Raw genomic sequence first — 14,773 nt, 5'->3', positions numbered from 1 at the left:
TCTCCAATGCAGCCCCTCAGGAAGCGGAGTATTCAGCCCGAGGTCCAGTGCCTGGTGCTAAGGAGGCTTCAGCCACCAGAGTGGAAGGCAAGCCGCTGAGACGGACTGCCACCTAGTGACAAGCCTTTGAAGTGGGAGGGAGGGAACTGAAGTTGACCTAATGCCGGACCCAGGGCAACAGTGCTTACACAGGTCACTCTTGATCCTCATAATTACCTCCTAATCAGGGATTACTGTCCCGTTTCACAACGAGGAAACAGATTCAGAGTTCTGTAACTTGCCCTAGGGCCACAACTAACAAGTGGTGATTTGAACCCAAGTCTGTCTGGCTCCATGCATTTGATGCCTCGAAGAGAGCCACTGGCTTAAGTAGGTCAATAGTCCGTGGGCATGGAAGCTAGCTGGCTAGTCAGTGTAGGTGAGGGGAGAGGGCATGGCTGGCCCAGGACACACGGAACTCAGAAAACGTGAGTGCTCATAAAGGGCGGCTAGTGCTAGCTTGGGCTTAAGATGGTGCTGCCCCTGTCCGCAGCCCCCAGCTTCCCTGCGCGGCCGTTGGTGGCATGAGTTGGAAGAACGAGAAACCCAGCACCAGCCCTCCAGGAATTCACAGGCATTAAACAGCTAAACACTTGTTATGTAAGGTAAATTGGGATGAGAGCTACAGAGGAAGAGAACAGAGGCCTACGAGTTAAACATCAGAGAGCCATCCTTTAGTAAGGAGTACCTCTCTCGGACTGAACAAAGGCCCAACGGATGTGAGTAGGTGTCCAGGTGCATTTTTAGGGGTAAGAAAGTACTTTCTAGAGGTAGCAGCATGTACAAAGGCCCTGAGGTTAGAAAGAGCTTAGTGGGTTGAGGAATAGAAAGAAGGCTGGCGTTTACTAAGTATGCGGGAGCATTGGAAGTAAGGAAGACAGGTGAGGGCTGAATGGGAACCCCCCTGCCCACCTGACTTTGCCCGTTTTTCTAGGAGGACCCCTTCTAAGTGCTGCAACTCTCCTTGAGCTCCTTATGCCAACTCGGGCAGCCCGTGGGCTGGGATGTACTTTTAAAATCAACTTTTCTATTTTCTGAAGCTCCCAATGCAGCTCACGCTTCCTTGCTTTTGCTTGTGTTTTTGTCTCCGGGGCCGGGCCCCCAGGGGCTTCAGAAATGCCTGCCAACAGGAGGTCATATTTTCAGTCTGCTGCCAGGCCCTCCTTCAGGAAACAGGGCCCCACTTCCTCCTGGGACTTCGGAGCCAGCATCCCAGGCCTCAGGTGCCTCCCATTTACTGGTTTGGTACTTCCTTCACCATCCGGCTTGCGGAGGTTCAGGAAAATCAGGGCGCACAAAGGGTGTGGCTGATATGGGCTTTCCCCAGCTCAACACAGGCTCCTATATGGGGACGTGGGTGTCATTGGCAGTGCGTGCAGCTGCGCCGGCTGGGAGGGAGCAGCCCAGCACCCACTCGAGGCACATGCCTGTGACATCACCCGGGCTGGTCCTGCATGGGCCTGTTTCTGCCAACACTCACGCTTCCATATGCCCGGCCCCCACCACTACCTGTGCCTGAGGTCTGGGGAGGTGTCTCAGCCCACAGGACCCTCTAGCGTTGTGGGCCTGACCTCCCAGGCATTCATTTACTGAACATTTAGAACAGTACTTGGCATATAGTAAGCTTAATAAAACTGCTTTACTCACATTGTCTCATTTATCCTCACTGAGGTAAGTACTCTCATTATCCGCATTCTACAGGTGAGAAACCAAGGCACGGAGCGACATATGCATGAAAACACAGCTAGGAGGTGGCAGAGATGGGATGCAAACCCAGCCAGCCCAGCTTGAGTCAATTCTGTGTTACTCCCATGTAGGTATGAACATTCTATTGTATATATATCCTCATCCCTTTGCGTAATACCCACACCTGACGTTTTCTATTTTTAGTTATCTGGTGAAGTGCTGTCACGGGTTCGGTTTCTTTGGGAAGCAGATTCTACAGAGGTTAGTGTGCGGAATGTTTATTAGGGAGTGCCCTTGGCTGGGATCAGCCCTGTGGAAAGGAGCCCCATGGTGCAGTGGTTAGCGCGTGGTACTTACACAGCACTGCGGAAGGAAGACACCCAGGGAGAAGCTGTGATGCAGGCCAGTCCCCAGGGAACCCTGGCCAACTGGCTCTCTGCTGCTGAGGAGACCTTAGAGGGCTGACAACTCTCTCGGCAGCTGGGGCAACAAGTGCTTCCTTGTTGGGGAATCTGGGTGGCACACATCACTGTGCCCACCACAAATCTATCCTTTCCCAGCCCTTTAAAAAAGTTTAGGGTACTTAAAGGATAAAAATATTATAGTACAGAAATAGGATTTGCAGTTATAATTATAGAATGGTTAATACGTGTTAACACAGCTGCTGTGACTGACAATCAGACGTATCTGAGCTTCCTCGTAGCCAAAGCAAAAATTCTTTCTATTCTGGTAACTGGTAACTTAGGGGGAAATTATTTTCCTAGGGATAAACTATAAAGGAAGTTTCTCATATGGACACTTGTTTGAAATAGTGTAGAATGCTCTCAACAAATTTACAGCAAATGCTGCCAGTTCATTTCTGGCAATAATCTTGAATAAATATATTGTAAAAGGTGTAACAGTATAGCTTAGTGGAGCCCCTTCCACCATTGATTTATAGATTGGCAGTGTCTAATTTGATCCATACATAAAACTTTATCCCTTTTCTTTAAACTGTTCTTTAAAATTTACTCAGTAGTTTCTTATGTGAGATGTCTAACAGCCCTCCTCAAGGGTTTGTGAGCCAGCCTGCACCTCGGTGTACAGCCAGTACTTACTCAGTAAGAACTCACCTCCTCCCCACCTTTGGCCTAGGCTCCTTGACCTCTGGCCCCAATATCTACCTATGCCTCCTACTTAGTCGTGGGCCCTCACACTTCTTAGGTGATGTCCTCCTGCTTTCCTCCTCGCCTGGAATGTACTCTCAGCCCCTTAAGAACCTCATGGTTTCTGTCATTCAAGGCAAAACGAGGCCTGGCTAGCCACTTCCATGGTCCCTGCTCTCTCTGCAGACCCAGAGAGGCAGGAGAGCTGGGCTCCAGATATCCCTTCTTCAGGGAGGTGGCAGGGATATGGCATTGCTCCACTAAAGGAAGAGAACGGGAGAGCCCTTGCTAGCCACTGGCTCAGGCCGGGACAGACCTATTTTTCTGCTTTTCTCTTAACAAATACCCCTGGTGCCTCCTCTATAGCAATAACACAGCAGAGGTGGATCAGACCAAGTTCCCACTCCAGTAGGGGTCACAGAAATGCCAAACAGGACAATTCATTGTGATAGTGACTGCTGGGACCTTGAGAAGGGACACAGACCTTACCTGACCCAGCCCTTTGATGGCTGTGAGGTTGGAGCAAAATGAGAGACAAGAGTATATGCCTGAATATATGGCAGGTCCAAATATAAGGTCGTTTTCCCAAAAATGTCACTTCAGGTGTTCTGTGATTCAAATGACCAAATATAAGTTTATTTAGTTACACATACATATCTTAAATCACATATTATTTGAAACAATATATTTGTGAATGTTATTTTCTTGACTCGTACTTTTGTAGTAATAATGTTTGAACTCTTTACATGAATCTTTCATTTCTTTGTAGAAATCACTAGAGCCACTTTTTGAGTCATCTAATATAATTTCTGAAAGAACATCACTTTGCTGCCTTCTAAGTTGAGAGAGCGCTCTTTTGAAAAATCAACTTTACTGAGAAATAATTTACCTATAATATAATGCATCCATTTTATTTTTTTAAAATATATTTTATTGAATTTTTACAGAGAGGAAGGGAGAGGGAAAGTTAGAAACATGGATGAGAGAGAAACATCAATCACCTGCCTCCTGCACACTCCCCACTGGGGATGTGCCCACAACCAGGGCACATGTCCTTGACTGGAATCGAACCTGGGACCCTTGAGTCCGCAGGCCGATGCTCTATCCACTGAGCCAAACCGGTTAGGGCAAATGCATACCACCCAGTCAAGATGTAGAACATTTTTCCTGCCCCCCATTTGGCCATCAACTAATCTACTTTGTTACTACAGATTAGTTTTATCCATTGTAGGATTTCATATACCTGAAATCATTAGCATATGCACCATTGTGTCCAAGTCCAGCATTAAGTTTTTGAGATTTGTCCACATTGCTGTAGAGAGAATACTTTTTGAATCATTATATGATGCTATCACTGGGAATTTTAAATAGGCCTGACTGCCTTTTTGTATAACATTAAAAACAGGTTTCTTTTCCATTTTCCCATAGCTATATATTAGTATTCAGTGGGTCAGACTACCCACAGACCCCGTCTATAATGTTTTGACACAAATCTTAACTCTATAGGGTTATCCATAAATATTTCAGTTGTTTTTCTGAGGTTTTTTTTTTAAACTATATATAGAACTATAGTACCATTATCAAACCTAAAAAAAACAAACCCAACACCATATTGCTATTTAAGATGACCGTTAGAGGTTTGTTTACATGTAATACTTAGGACTGTGAGAAATAATTACTCAGTGTGTGGTCAATTTCTTTGCCTCCTTGTTTACTGATTTCGTCATGGGACTACTTATAATCATCCAAAAGTAGCTTGGCTGAGGTCATCTTAGGGTAATGTGTTTTCTCCAAAAAAAAGTACTTTTTGTTTCACAACAAGTTTAGAGAGCATCCCATTATATGAGGGATTTTGTAAGGACCAAAATGTAGAAAAAAAGGTTAAGTTTTCTGTGGGGAAATACCTCTATTCAGAGTAGTAGGTAGTAGGAGGTGATTTCTGAGTCATTAATTTATTGGACGTGTGAGAAAGGGTGATGGCTCTCCAGGGTTCCGGGTGAGGGACAGAGTGGATGGGTTTCACCATCCGGCTTGTAGTAGGTCCTGAGCTCAGTTCTAGAGACTTGAGGTTGAGTAGCCCATGTCCCCCGCAGGTATGTAGTTGGCAATGTGTCTGGAGCTCAGAAAAGGGATCTAGGTGTGAATGAAACCAGGCCGTGTAAGGAGTAACTGAGAAGCAACAGCCTGATAGAGGTAGGAGCCAAACCAGAAGGTGGCATTGTGGCAGCCAGAGAGAAGTGCTTTAAGGGGGTAGTCACATACTGTATAATTTCACATTATGTGAGGTGTCCCGTAAAGATAATTTACAAAGGAAGACTAGTGAAGGTTGGAGGTAAGGGGGAGGGGGAGAGAGCTCTTACTGGGCGGATGAAATTCAAAAACTGATTTATAGTGATGTCTGCACCACTCAGCAGTTACCAAAAATTATGGTACATTTGCAGTTTAAAAAATAGTAGTCAGCTGCCCATTTACTGGTTTGGTCCCTCCTTCATTGGTGAGTGTGGTCAGATGGAGAAGGGAATTGGGGGCAAGATGGAGAAACCAGTTGCAGTGGGTGGGGAATGACAGGGTTGGTGTCCATGACTCATTCCAGGTGCTTGTTTGTGAAATGGAGAGGGAGGGGGTGGTGGCTGGAAAGGGCTGGGAGTTGTGGTTTATTTTTTCATGTTTTAAATGTGAAAGAGGCCTCAGGTAGGTTTGGCAGGGAGAATGGACAGGACCTGCTGACCAGGTGTGAGAGGTGTGGGGGAGAGTAGGTAAGGAAGCACCAAGCAGTCTGGCTCAGGTAGCACATAAAGGCAGTCTCCCTTTGCCCACAGCCGGACTCAAGCATCACAGAAAGGCCTGACAGGAGGGAGTGGTTAAAAAAACAACACATAGCTGGAGGAGGGAACCAACCAGTGGGTGAACAGGCTAGGGAGGCAGTCTCCTGACTCCACGCTCAAGCATCCTTCAGGGCCCTTCACATCTGGCCTTCCCCTCCCTGTTCAGCTTCTTCCCTCATGCTCAGTAGCCAGGCCAGCTTCCCATTCTCTGGCTTCCTTTCTGAGGCCTGTTGCCACCATTCAGGATGCTCTTCACGGTTGTTCTTAACCAGCACCTAGTTGCCCTGCACCTGCCTTCTGAAGACTGGAAAAGGTAGGCACAAGTTCCTACTCACTAATAAAATCTTCTGCCTGCAAGGCCCCCCGTCCTTGATTTCTGGTTGTGGACCAAAGTTTGTGCCGTGGTTGAGGCAGGTTCTGCTCAAATCCCAAACTTGAGGTCCCCTTTCTCATCACCCACCCACCAGTCATAAAACCTATCAGTTGGACACCGAAAGATCCTCTGTTGCTATTCTTTACATTCAGTGATCTAGCTACACCACCAAATTAAAAAATACCTGGCTGCAATCTCTTGCTCCAAAGCCATGGTGGATACTTAACTTCCTTTATTCCCTGGGGTGAATGCTACCCCCCTTACTGGCCAATGAAATGCAGGCTGCCAAAAAAGGAGCCTGCTCCCCTCCCCCCGATTATCTGCAATGGGCCCAGCGTCTGGGAGTTCTAAGACTATCAAGGAGATGGCTCTGCTCCAGAACATACTTGCACATGCTAGCAGGCGGGCCTACAGCTAAGGGACCAATTCTGACCACTCTGGCCTTCCTGTTCCATTGGATCCAGAGAGCTCATCCTTCACGCTGAATTCGACTTCTCTGTAACCTAGGATGAGGAAAGGATTAATTTTTGTAGGGTCCCTGGTCAGCCTGGTACCAGAGCACTGGGAAATGGTCACAGATCACTCTTTGAATCAATCAATGCAGGGAGAAGTCTGCATTCCACCAGAGAGAGGGCTTCTGGGATCCAGTGTCCTAACTGGCTTAGTACCCTCAATTCCTGCTCTCCAGTTAAGTCTAGCCACACAAGGAAACCCAAAGAAGCTCCCTACTGCTCCTGGCCAGCACATGGAAAGCAATCCCCCAAACACTTGCTCTAACCTTCTAATCCAATCCCTGCACCCCATCTGTTCCTGGAGACTTTCTGTACTCTCCCTCACTTCCTGGGCCTGCCTTCAGTCTAAGGGTGTGGACTCGGCTCTCCTTTTCCTACACCCATGGCAGCAGGACTCCTGGGGAGGGACCCACTCTTGCTGACCCGAGCAGCCAGACCAGACCACTTCCAATACCAAGTAAGTCCCAACCCCAGAGCCCCATTCTGGCCTGGAGCCCTAGGTAACAAAGAGGCAGAGACTTAGTTTCCGTTAGGTTGTAGGAATTTATTTTAAATAACCTACAGTTGATTAAAAGGGAATTCATGATAAAAATAGAAGATACTTGGAGAGATGTGGGAAATGGACTCTGCACGCACACTAAACTAACAATGCCTCTAAAACTAATGATTATAGCAAAAAATGTTTTCACATTAAAATTCTGCTTTTTATGTGTTCTTTTTTTTCCTTTTTTTTCCTTTTTTTTTTTTTTTTTTTTTAACACAATTACAAAAGAAAAAAATAAAAGCCCTAAAATCTTGATTCTTTTTCTTTTTTGGACCAAATACTCATTTTCCTCTAGATTTATTGACCTGTGACACTTTGTATACAATAAAATCTTTCAGGTGAAAGACACGTTTAAAATGAAAAAGATGGTATCTTTGAAAGGGTACAGAAAATGCTCAGAACAAAGGATGATGGGAAAATGGTTTCAGTCACTGATCATTTCATTATCCTTAGACTCACTCACCCCTCAGCCCTCCCCAACCCCAATCTACACGATCTTTAAGATCAAGAAAAAAAGGTTTAAATATTTTAAAATAATTAAAAAGAAATAAAAATTCACATTTAAAAAGGAACACTCAAGTCAGGAAATATTTTCCCATCATGCTTTTCTGTGAACAGGTGTCTGAACCAAAACACTGCCGATGTCACAACTGCTTCAAGTTTTAATGAAAATTGATTCCCATGACAATAGATATTGACAACTCTTAACAGGTGCGCCGGGTTTTTGTTCTATTTAATTTTAAATTCCTGAAATAGGGGAAAGGGAGGGAGTTTAGGAATTCATTTCTATTAAAATATAGAAGTTATTGCAAAACCCTAACTGTAAAAACGCACCAATATAATCGGATTTTGTATACAGTAGCTAAGAGAATCCAAATGTGTCAGTGAAACAGCGAATTTGTCTGGCAGAACTCTGACAAATTCCCATCCACTTGCCCTCTTGAAAATAAAAACAAAATTCAAAACAAATCATACAGCTAGAATTTTGATATCTGAAATATTTTTAAATAAGTTGTCCATAGGACAACTGGCTCAGCTCTCCCTTATAATATCTTCGGGTTTATCTTTTCTCAAAGATGTTGGTTTGTTAAGACTTGCTGCCTCTCTCCCTCAGGTGTGAGGGCAAGCGAGGCTCACAGTTTATCCATCTTCTCCAAACCACACTGTTCCTTTTCACAGAATTGCTCCTCGAGACTGGCTAGAACTCATAGTCCTCGTCAGCCATGTCAATAGCCCACGCAAACTTCTCCCGCTGGGTTTTGTTGTAAATTTTCTCAATTGGGACCCCCCACTTCTTGCACCTGCAAACAAGGGAGAAAAGGGGGTTAGTGTCTCTAGGAGCAATAGCCCAAACCTGAGGCCAAGGCTTGGAAATGCGGCCTTCTCCTTCACGTGCATCTGGGGAGAACGAGAATTCAGGCGGTCAACTCACTCTAACTTCGACAGTGACCTCTACAGGAGGTGCTACTGCAAATGCACAAATGGGAAAGATGCAGATGAAAAGATTAAGGCAGAGCAATTATGTTCTCATCCAGCTAGTGAGCACAGAGCTGAAAACAACCCAAGCATCTGGCGTAAGTCCATAGTGCTTTGCAAACTAACCAATCCCCTGGCATCAAACAGGGCAGAAGCAGGGTAGAAAAAGGCTTAGGAGAGTAGGTGCCATAAGGATGATTCTTCTACCTAGGCCAAGAACTCAGCAACTCAAGTTAACTAATAAGCATCTTCATAAAAGCTATTCATTTGGGGATATTATTTTATGTGTGTGCGCGCGTGTGTGTGTGCGCGCACGCACGCGTGTTGTAGGGGATGAAGTGAGCAAACCATAGAAAATTTATCTGCCTTTGTTAAAAGGTCCCTGTAACTCTTTGTATAGGTTGCTTAGATCTGTGTTCTCATTTTTATTTTTCCTCCTTGTTCCTACCTTTCCTTCTTCACTTGCAAATTATTTTATTAAAACACTAGAGGCCCCGTACATGAAATTTGTGCACGGGTAGGGTCCTTAGGCCTGGCCAACAAGCAGGGCCCATTGGGGCCTTCCAGCTGCCAACAGGGGCCTTCCTTTGTTCCACGCTGCCCCCTGGTGGTCAGCACATGACATAGCAAGCAATCAAACTCCCGAGAGGACACTTTGTATATTTAGCCTTTTATATATATGGGCTTTTGTTGAAGTGAGGGGCCCTTTATATTTTTCCTTCAATACAGGTGAGGAGTTTCTATTCTATTTTTAAAATATATATTTTATTGATTTTTTTATAGAGAGGGAGAGGGACAGTTAGAAACATCGATGAGAGAGAATCATCGATCAGCTGCCTCTTGCACACCCCCTTCTGGGGATGTGCCTGCAACCAAGGTACATGCCTTTGATTGGAATCAAACCTGGGACCTCTCAGTCCGCAGGCTGATGCTCTATCCACTGAGCCAAACCGGTTTCGGCGAGTTGTTTCTATTTTTATCTAGGATGGGGACTGCACCTGCCTTTTAAAAACATATGTAAACACACTCAAAGGCAGTGTAACAGCAGTGACCACTGAAGTCCATCCAAAACGTTCTGATGCTTTCACAGCATGCACAGGCTGGCAGAGGTTTCCCAGAGCACTGGAAGTGCACGGTTCTCTCATAATCCCGCCACCCTTCTCAAGCCAGTAGCAAAGTGCTCAATGCTTACCAAGCCACTGAGATCCTTGGGTCCAGATAATTGAGTTTGGAGGTTCCCAAAGCAATCTGTTTATTCTCCTCTCGGTCTGTGGCCTGAACTTCAAGCTTCATCAACTGTTCCTCCAGTCTCTGCACAGCCTTCTTCTTTGACTCTACCACCCTGGGAGAATGGATGTCATCAAGAACCAGGCCTGGCCTCTGGCAAGAACACTGCAACCCCACCCTGCCACTTAGGGGGCAGTAAAAGCAGAAAAGTCCCAAGTACAGAGATTTCCAAAACGCATCATTCTGAAACCCTAGAAAAGCTAGAGCCCAGAAACCCGGCCGATATTACACCTGCTTTTTTCTCTCAACCAACCAACCCCCAGTTTTGCACACCACCAGGCACATACTTCTTGGTCTTTGTATCCTTCATGACCTTGGCATCAGCTTTAGCACTTTTCAGGTCTCTTCGGGCATCTGCTAGCTGTTCCTTCTTGGCATCAATCTAGGTGGGGGAAGAATAATCAGTTTTAGAAATACAAGATTTCCAGAGAGAAGAAAAGAACTATCACAGAAGATGAAACCTAGATGTCTCCAAGAAATGAGTATCCTATAAGCAGAGATCCAGGGCTCCACTAGTCCCGATGTTCGGGAAGAGAACCCGCTGGGACTAGGAATGTGGGTGCTAATCTTTTAGAGATGAATGTGGTCACAGACATCTGACAAGAGGGCTACAGACAAGCTATTTAGCCAACAGAACCTGAGCCAGGCCCTAGCCTTCATTCCAAGAATGCTGCAGCTGAGACAGGATCCTTGCATTGACTGAACCCACTTCATTTCTTAGGTTCTGCCAGCCCTCTGGGGAGCTGTCAGCTTCTAGAGAAAAAAGGGTGTGTGAAGAGAATATCCAAGGTACTAAAAAATGGCAACTCAAAGGTCAGCTAGTTCATTCCAAACTGATACATGGCATGCCCTGCCTTTGGCAACACCATGGAACTAGACCCCAAACCTGTGAACTCTCATTGCTGAGGGCAGGCACACCAGACCTGCTCACCTTGCTTACCTGGGAGGTCAAGGGGACCTCTGCAGAGTAAATGCATGCCTGATTCAAACACACTGGGCTGTTGCTCTCAGCCTAGAATTGCCTATTAGATGCACACACAGCCCCAGATTGGAAACAGAGGCTACTATTGTGAGACAATCATTAAATGCGTTTTACTATGAATGGCTTACTTCCAACATTTATGTTGTCCCAAGGCAAACTGACGGAACTGGTTCTATACACAAAAGTATCACAGACACCATTAGCCAGATTCTTCTTAGGCTAAAAATGCAACACACTACAATCTTTTAACCATTTCTGTGAATGCTAAGTTGGCAGACTAAGTCAAATTCTCTCAAAGCATCAAAGACTCCATTGATTCACTTGGCAAAGGGGCGTGTGTTTGCTGTGTGGGCACACAGGAGAGGGTTCCTGGGCTTGGAGGGCTCGTCTGGCAGGCAGCCTGGGCTGCCCAAGCAGTGGTTCCAGAGTGAGGTCAACAAAAGACCTCCTCATCCTCCAGAGAGGGGTCTCCTGAACTAGGTAAACAACACCTGAATATTTATGCTTTTATTTCTGGCTCAGAACATGAGGAGAGTAAATGAGACCAGGTAACAGCTATTTAACAGAGTGGCAAGAAACGGGAGCTGCTAGGAAGGGTGGTCTGGAGGGTTCTTTGCCTGCCAACCATATGGTCCAAGGATTTGAGAGCTCTGTGGATACATTCATTTACTGTGGATATATGCATCCCTTCAGGGAAGCTAGATAGCACCATAGTTGTGCATATCTTTGGACCCAGATGGGTATTTATCTTGAAGATATTTCAACAGAACAAAATTTCATGATGGGCCTGAAAATATGTATGTGGTCTCACTCTACAGCAGTTTTTAAACTCCAGTTGTCCAAGTACAGAATTCTGTGAGCATGGATGGAAAAATATCACATCTGTAATTTCAACAACCTCTAGTTGAAATTCATCATTTCTCCTCCAATTATGTGGGCAAGAAAGTAGTACCTATGATTTTTTATCAGCAATTGATAGTACAGATATTTTCATATCAATAATTATTGCAGATCTCTTCAAGTATCATTTATATACATTACTACCTTGAATTTACAGGTTATTAGAACCACCTTATGATTTTAATAAGGAAGCACATTTATTACTATATCAGACTTTACAATGTATTTGGTAAGTATATTTCATGATAGTTGGTTTCCTTTATAACCCTATGTCTGTTAGCAATGAAAATTCTCACTGTGGGTTAGTACATGAGAATGGATCAGATCTGTAGCCACTGTTTACACAAAAATGCTCATCGTCAAATGTGCAGTGTGTCTTGTGGCTTAAAAGCTCAGTACCATGCAGAGTCCAAGGAAGGAGAACGGCACATAGGAGAGGAATAGTATCTATTTTGCATGTCAGTTTCTCCTTAACATTCAAAAGATGCTTGAAGAAGAGCTACATAAAATAGGATTCCTGTGGAATGTGCAAAAATAAAAATAGTTGTGCTAGGGGGGAAATTAACTATCATTGTTTCCTCTTTTAAATTTTTTAAAAAATATATATTTTATTGATTTTTTACAGAGAGGAAGGGAGGGAGGGAGGGAGGGAGAGAGAGAGAGAGAGAGAGAGAGAGAGAGAGAGAGCTAGAAACGTTGATGAGAGAGAAACATTGACCAGCTGCCTCTTGCACACCCATGTACGTTGGTTGCGGGATGTGCCCGCAACCAACGTACATGCCCCTGACTGGAATCAAACCCGGGACCTTTCAGTCCGCAGACTGACACTCTACCACTGAGCCAAACCGGTTTGGCATCATCTTTTAAATTTGATGCAATCTAATTTGGAAATAATTGTATTTCTGGGCCGTGGCAAGGAATTGTGAAGACTTTATTATCCTCATGTGTAATAAAGACAACAATTAGCAATATTTCAAAGAGGGTACATCAACCTGAGCTTTTCAAAATGGGAAGTGGCCAGTGCAGAACTTGTGCGCATAGAATGAACACCCCCTGAACAGCCGGGACCGGGCACTTGGTGTCTTCCTGAGACTACTACTCTCAGAGTTCCATTTGGTTAGCTCTAGTGTGGACCTTTCTTCCAGAACAACCCAGAACTGCCTTCTGATATCTCAGCCTGGAAGGCTGAATTAAAAATGCCTTTCATTTTCAGAATATCAACTCATGGCAGACACAGTTGTCTTCATTTTGCTATCCTACCATCCAGATCCAAAATACCTTAGATTGCAAGTTCATCATGGACTTCTCAAAAGTTTTTGGTGGTGCCCTCTGATGGTTACAAAGAATTGCAACAGCTCGGTTGGCACGATTATAAGATAGGATCTTCGCTGGGATGTTCTCATCCGCTGTACAGAAAGAAACGTGACGGTAAAAAAGAGTGAATTTGTACAACCAGAAAGAATACACATGTGCCTTCCCAATGTTCCATCCTCATGATTTTACTGACTTTCATGTCACTCCAATGATCAAGTTTCCCCAAGCCACCAATCAGTTCAAAGTCAGAGGTCTACACATTCATCTGCTTGCTGCAGTGCCCGCCTCCCCCAACCTACATACCCAATTGACCTGAAGAAAATAGGGGACTTGGGACAGAAAGAAGCCAAGGTAGAGAAGACACAGGGACCATAAATTTTACATTTTAAAACCCCAAGGCAACATATTTTTTTCAAGTACAATAAAAAGTGTTAGCCAAGGAGTTTTCTTATGTCATTCTTTATCCTAACCTAAAATACTGACCTTCTATATATCCATCTTTGGCTTTTCTGGCTCATATTCTAAAACCACTGAACCTATTTATAGAGGACAGTAGGAATTTAGCAGTGACTGGGCTCCAGGAAAAAAGCTTGCAGATTGCGGTGAAACCTTCTGCAGTTGGTTTTTAGAATTCAACCTACTCATAAGGGGAAAAAATTGACAGAAACCTCAAGGAAAGGATTTGCTCTGATATTATTTTAGTAACCATGACAACCTACTCTCCAATTTAACAGAACATACAGCACTATGTCTTTTCTCTGTGAGGTTTAAAATAACATACGTATAAAACAGAAAGTTCAGGCATTTTCAGAGCAGATAGAAAGTCCCTATCAGCATTCCATAATTTGAAACTAGAAGCTGGGGTAGGAATGGGGGGAAATGGCACTGGTCTTATGTTTATACAGACTAAGCCTTAGCTCTCTATTGAAGGGACGGAGGGAAAAGTTTCCTGACACAATATTAAGAAAAAACATGGAACAGACCTAGGACTTAGTGGATCAAGGGCACTGGGCATCACCAGCAGGGTGTGGGCCCTGGATGGCCAAGCAGTACTTACGGGCTGTGAGTTCTTTTAGCTGCTGCTGTAGCGTAATGGAGGCATTGTAGGTACGGAACACCTTGGCAGTCAAGCCCTCCATGAGGTCCTGAAGATGCTTATTTAAAATAGCAGTCTGGATGAGATAAAGCAACAAGGATGTTGGAATTTATGGTAAAAGCCACACAACCCCACCCCTTCTGGCAAGCTCAAGGACACTGATGCCAGTGCATTACGACCAAGTTTACTGCTCTGCCAGACGGAAGGTAGGAAAAGCGGAAGAGAATTTGGAACGTAGGGCTCATGATACTGCCATAAGATGTACTTTAATCTTAAGCAGGCCCATAAAACAAACATGTCCTTCCTTGTTAACCACTTCCCTGGTAAGAGGAGGAGGACAGGTCTGGGATCTCCAGAGGTGGCTGGCATCCAGCCAAGGGAAGGCTTGCAGGAATCAGAGGAGGATAAAGGCAGGGTCTGTTTACCCTTGTTTTAGGGCTTTGGCCCTGGATTCACTGTGTGCCCCGAGGAAGGAAAAGCATAGAGGATGCCACAGGGTAAGCTGAGGGGAGAGCCCAAGTCACCCGGGCAAACTTCCTTTAAGAGCGTGTGGGCTCTGGCTGAGCCCCCCTTCAACCCAGGGCACTGTGTCCA

The 14,773-nt window shown here is 44.9% G+C and overlaps 2 protein-coding genes across 2 annotated transcripts in view; one reads left to right on the top strand and one right to left on the bottom strand.

Moving 5' to 3' along the window:
• ZHX3 (zinc fingers and homeoboxes 3) overlaps positions 1-14,773 on the top strand; it is a 280,813-nt gene that overhangs the window by 152,369 nt on the left and 113,671 nt on the right. The window lies entirely within an intron of this gene.
• Positions 7,283-14,773, bottom strand: part of TOP1 (DNA topoisomerase I) — an 83,455-nt gene continuing 75,964 nt past the window's right edge. The window contains exons 17-21 of the mRNA XM_084887553.1: positions 14,141-14,255; positions 13,048-13,175; positions 10,175-10,269; positions 9,793-9,942; positions 7,283-8,425 (exon numbers count right to left, since the gene is read on the bottom strand). Of these exons, the coding sequence (XP_084743679.1) occupies positions 8,323-8,425; positions 9,793-9,942; positions 10,175-10,269; positions 13,048-13,175; positions 14,141-14,255 (591 nt within the window). The 3' untranslated portion in view covers positions 7,283-8,322. The remainder of the gene's footprint in view (positions 8,426-9,792; positions 9,943-10,174; positions 10,270-13,047; positions 13,176-14,140; positions 14,256-14,773) is intronic.

The sequence above is a fragment of the Pipistrellus hanaki genome (assembly GCF_964339955.1).
Source record: "Pipistrellus hanaki genome assembly, chromosome: 6".
NCBI classification, from domain to species: Eukaryota; Metazoa; Chordata; class Mammalia; order Chiroptera; family Vespertilionidae; genus Pipistrellus; species Pipistrellus hanaki.
The sequence above is the reverse complement of the archived record's forward strand: the minus strand, read 5'-3'. Positions and strand labels throughout refer to the sequence as shown.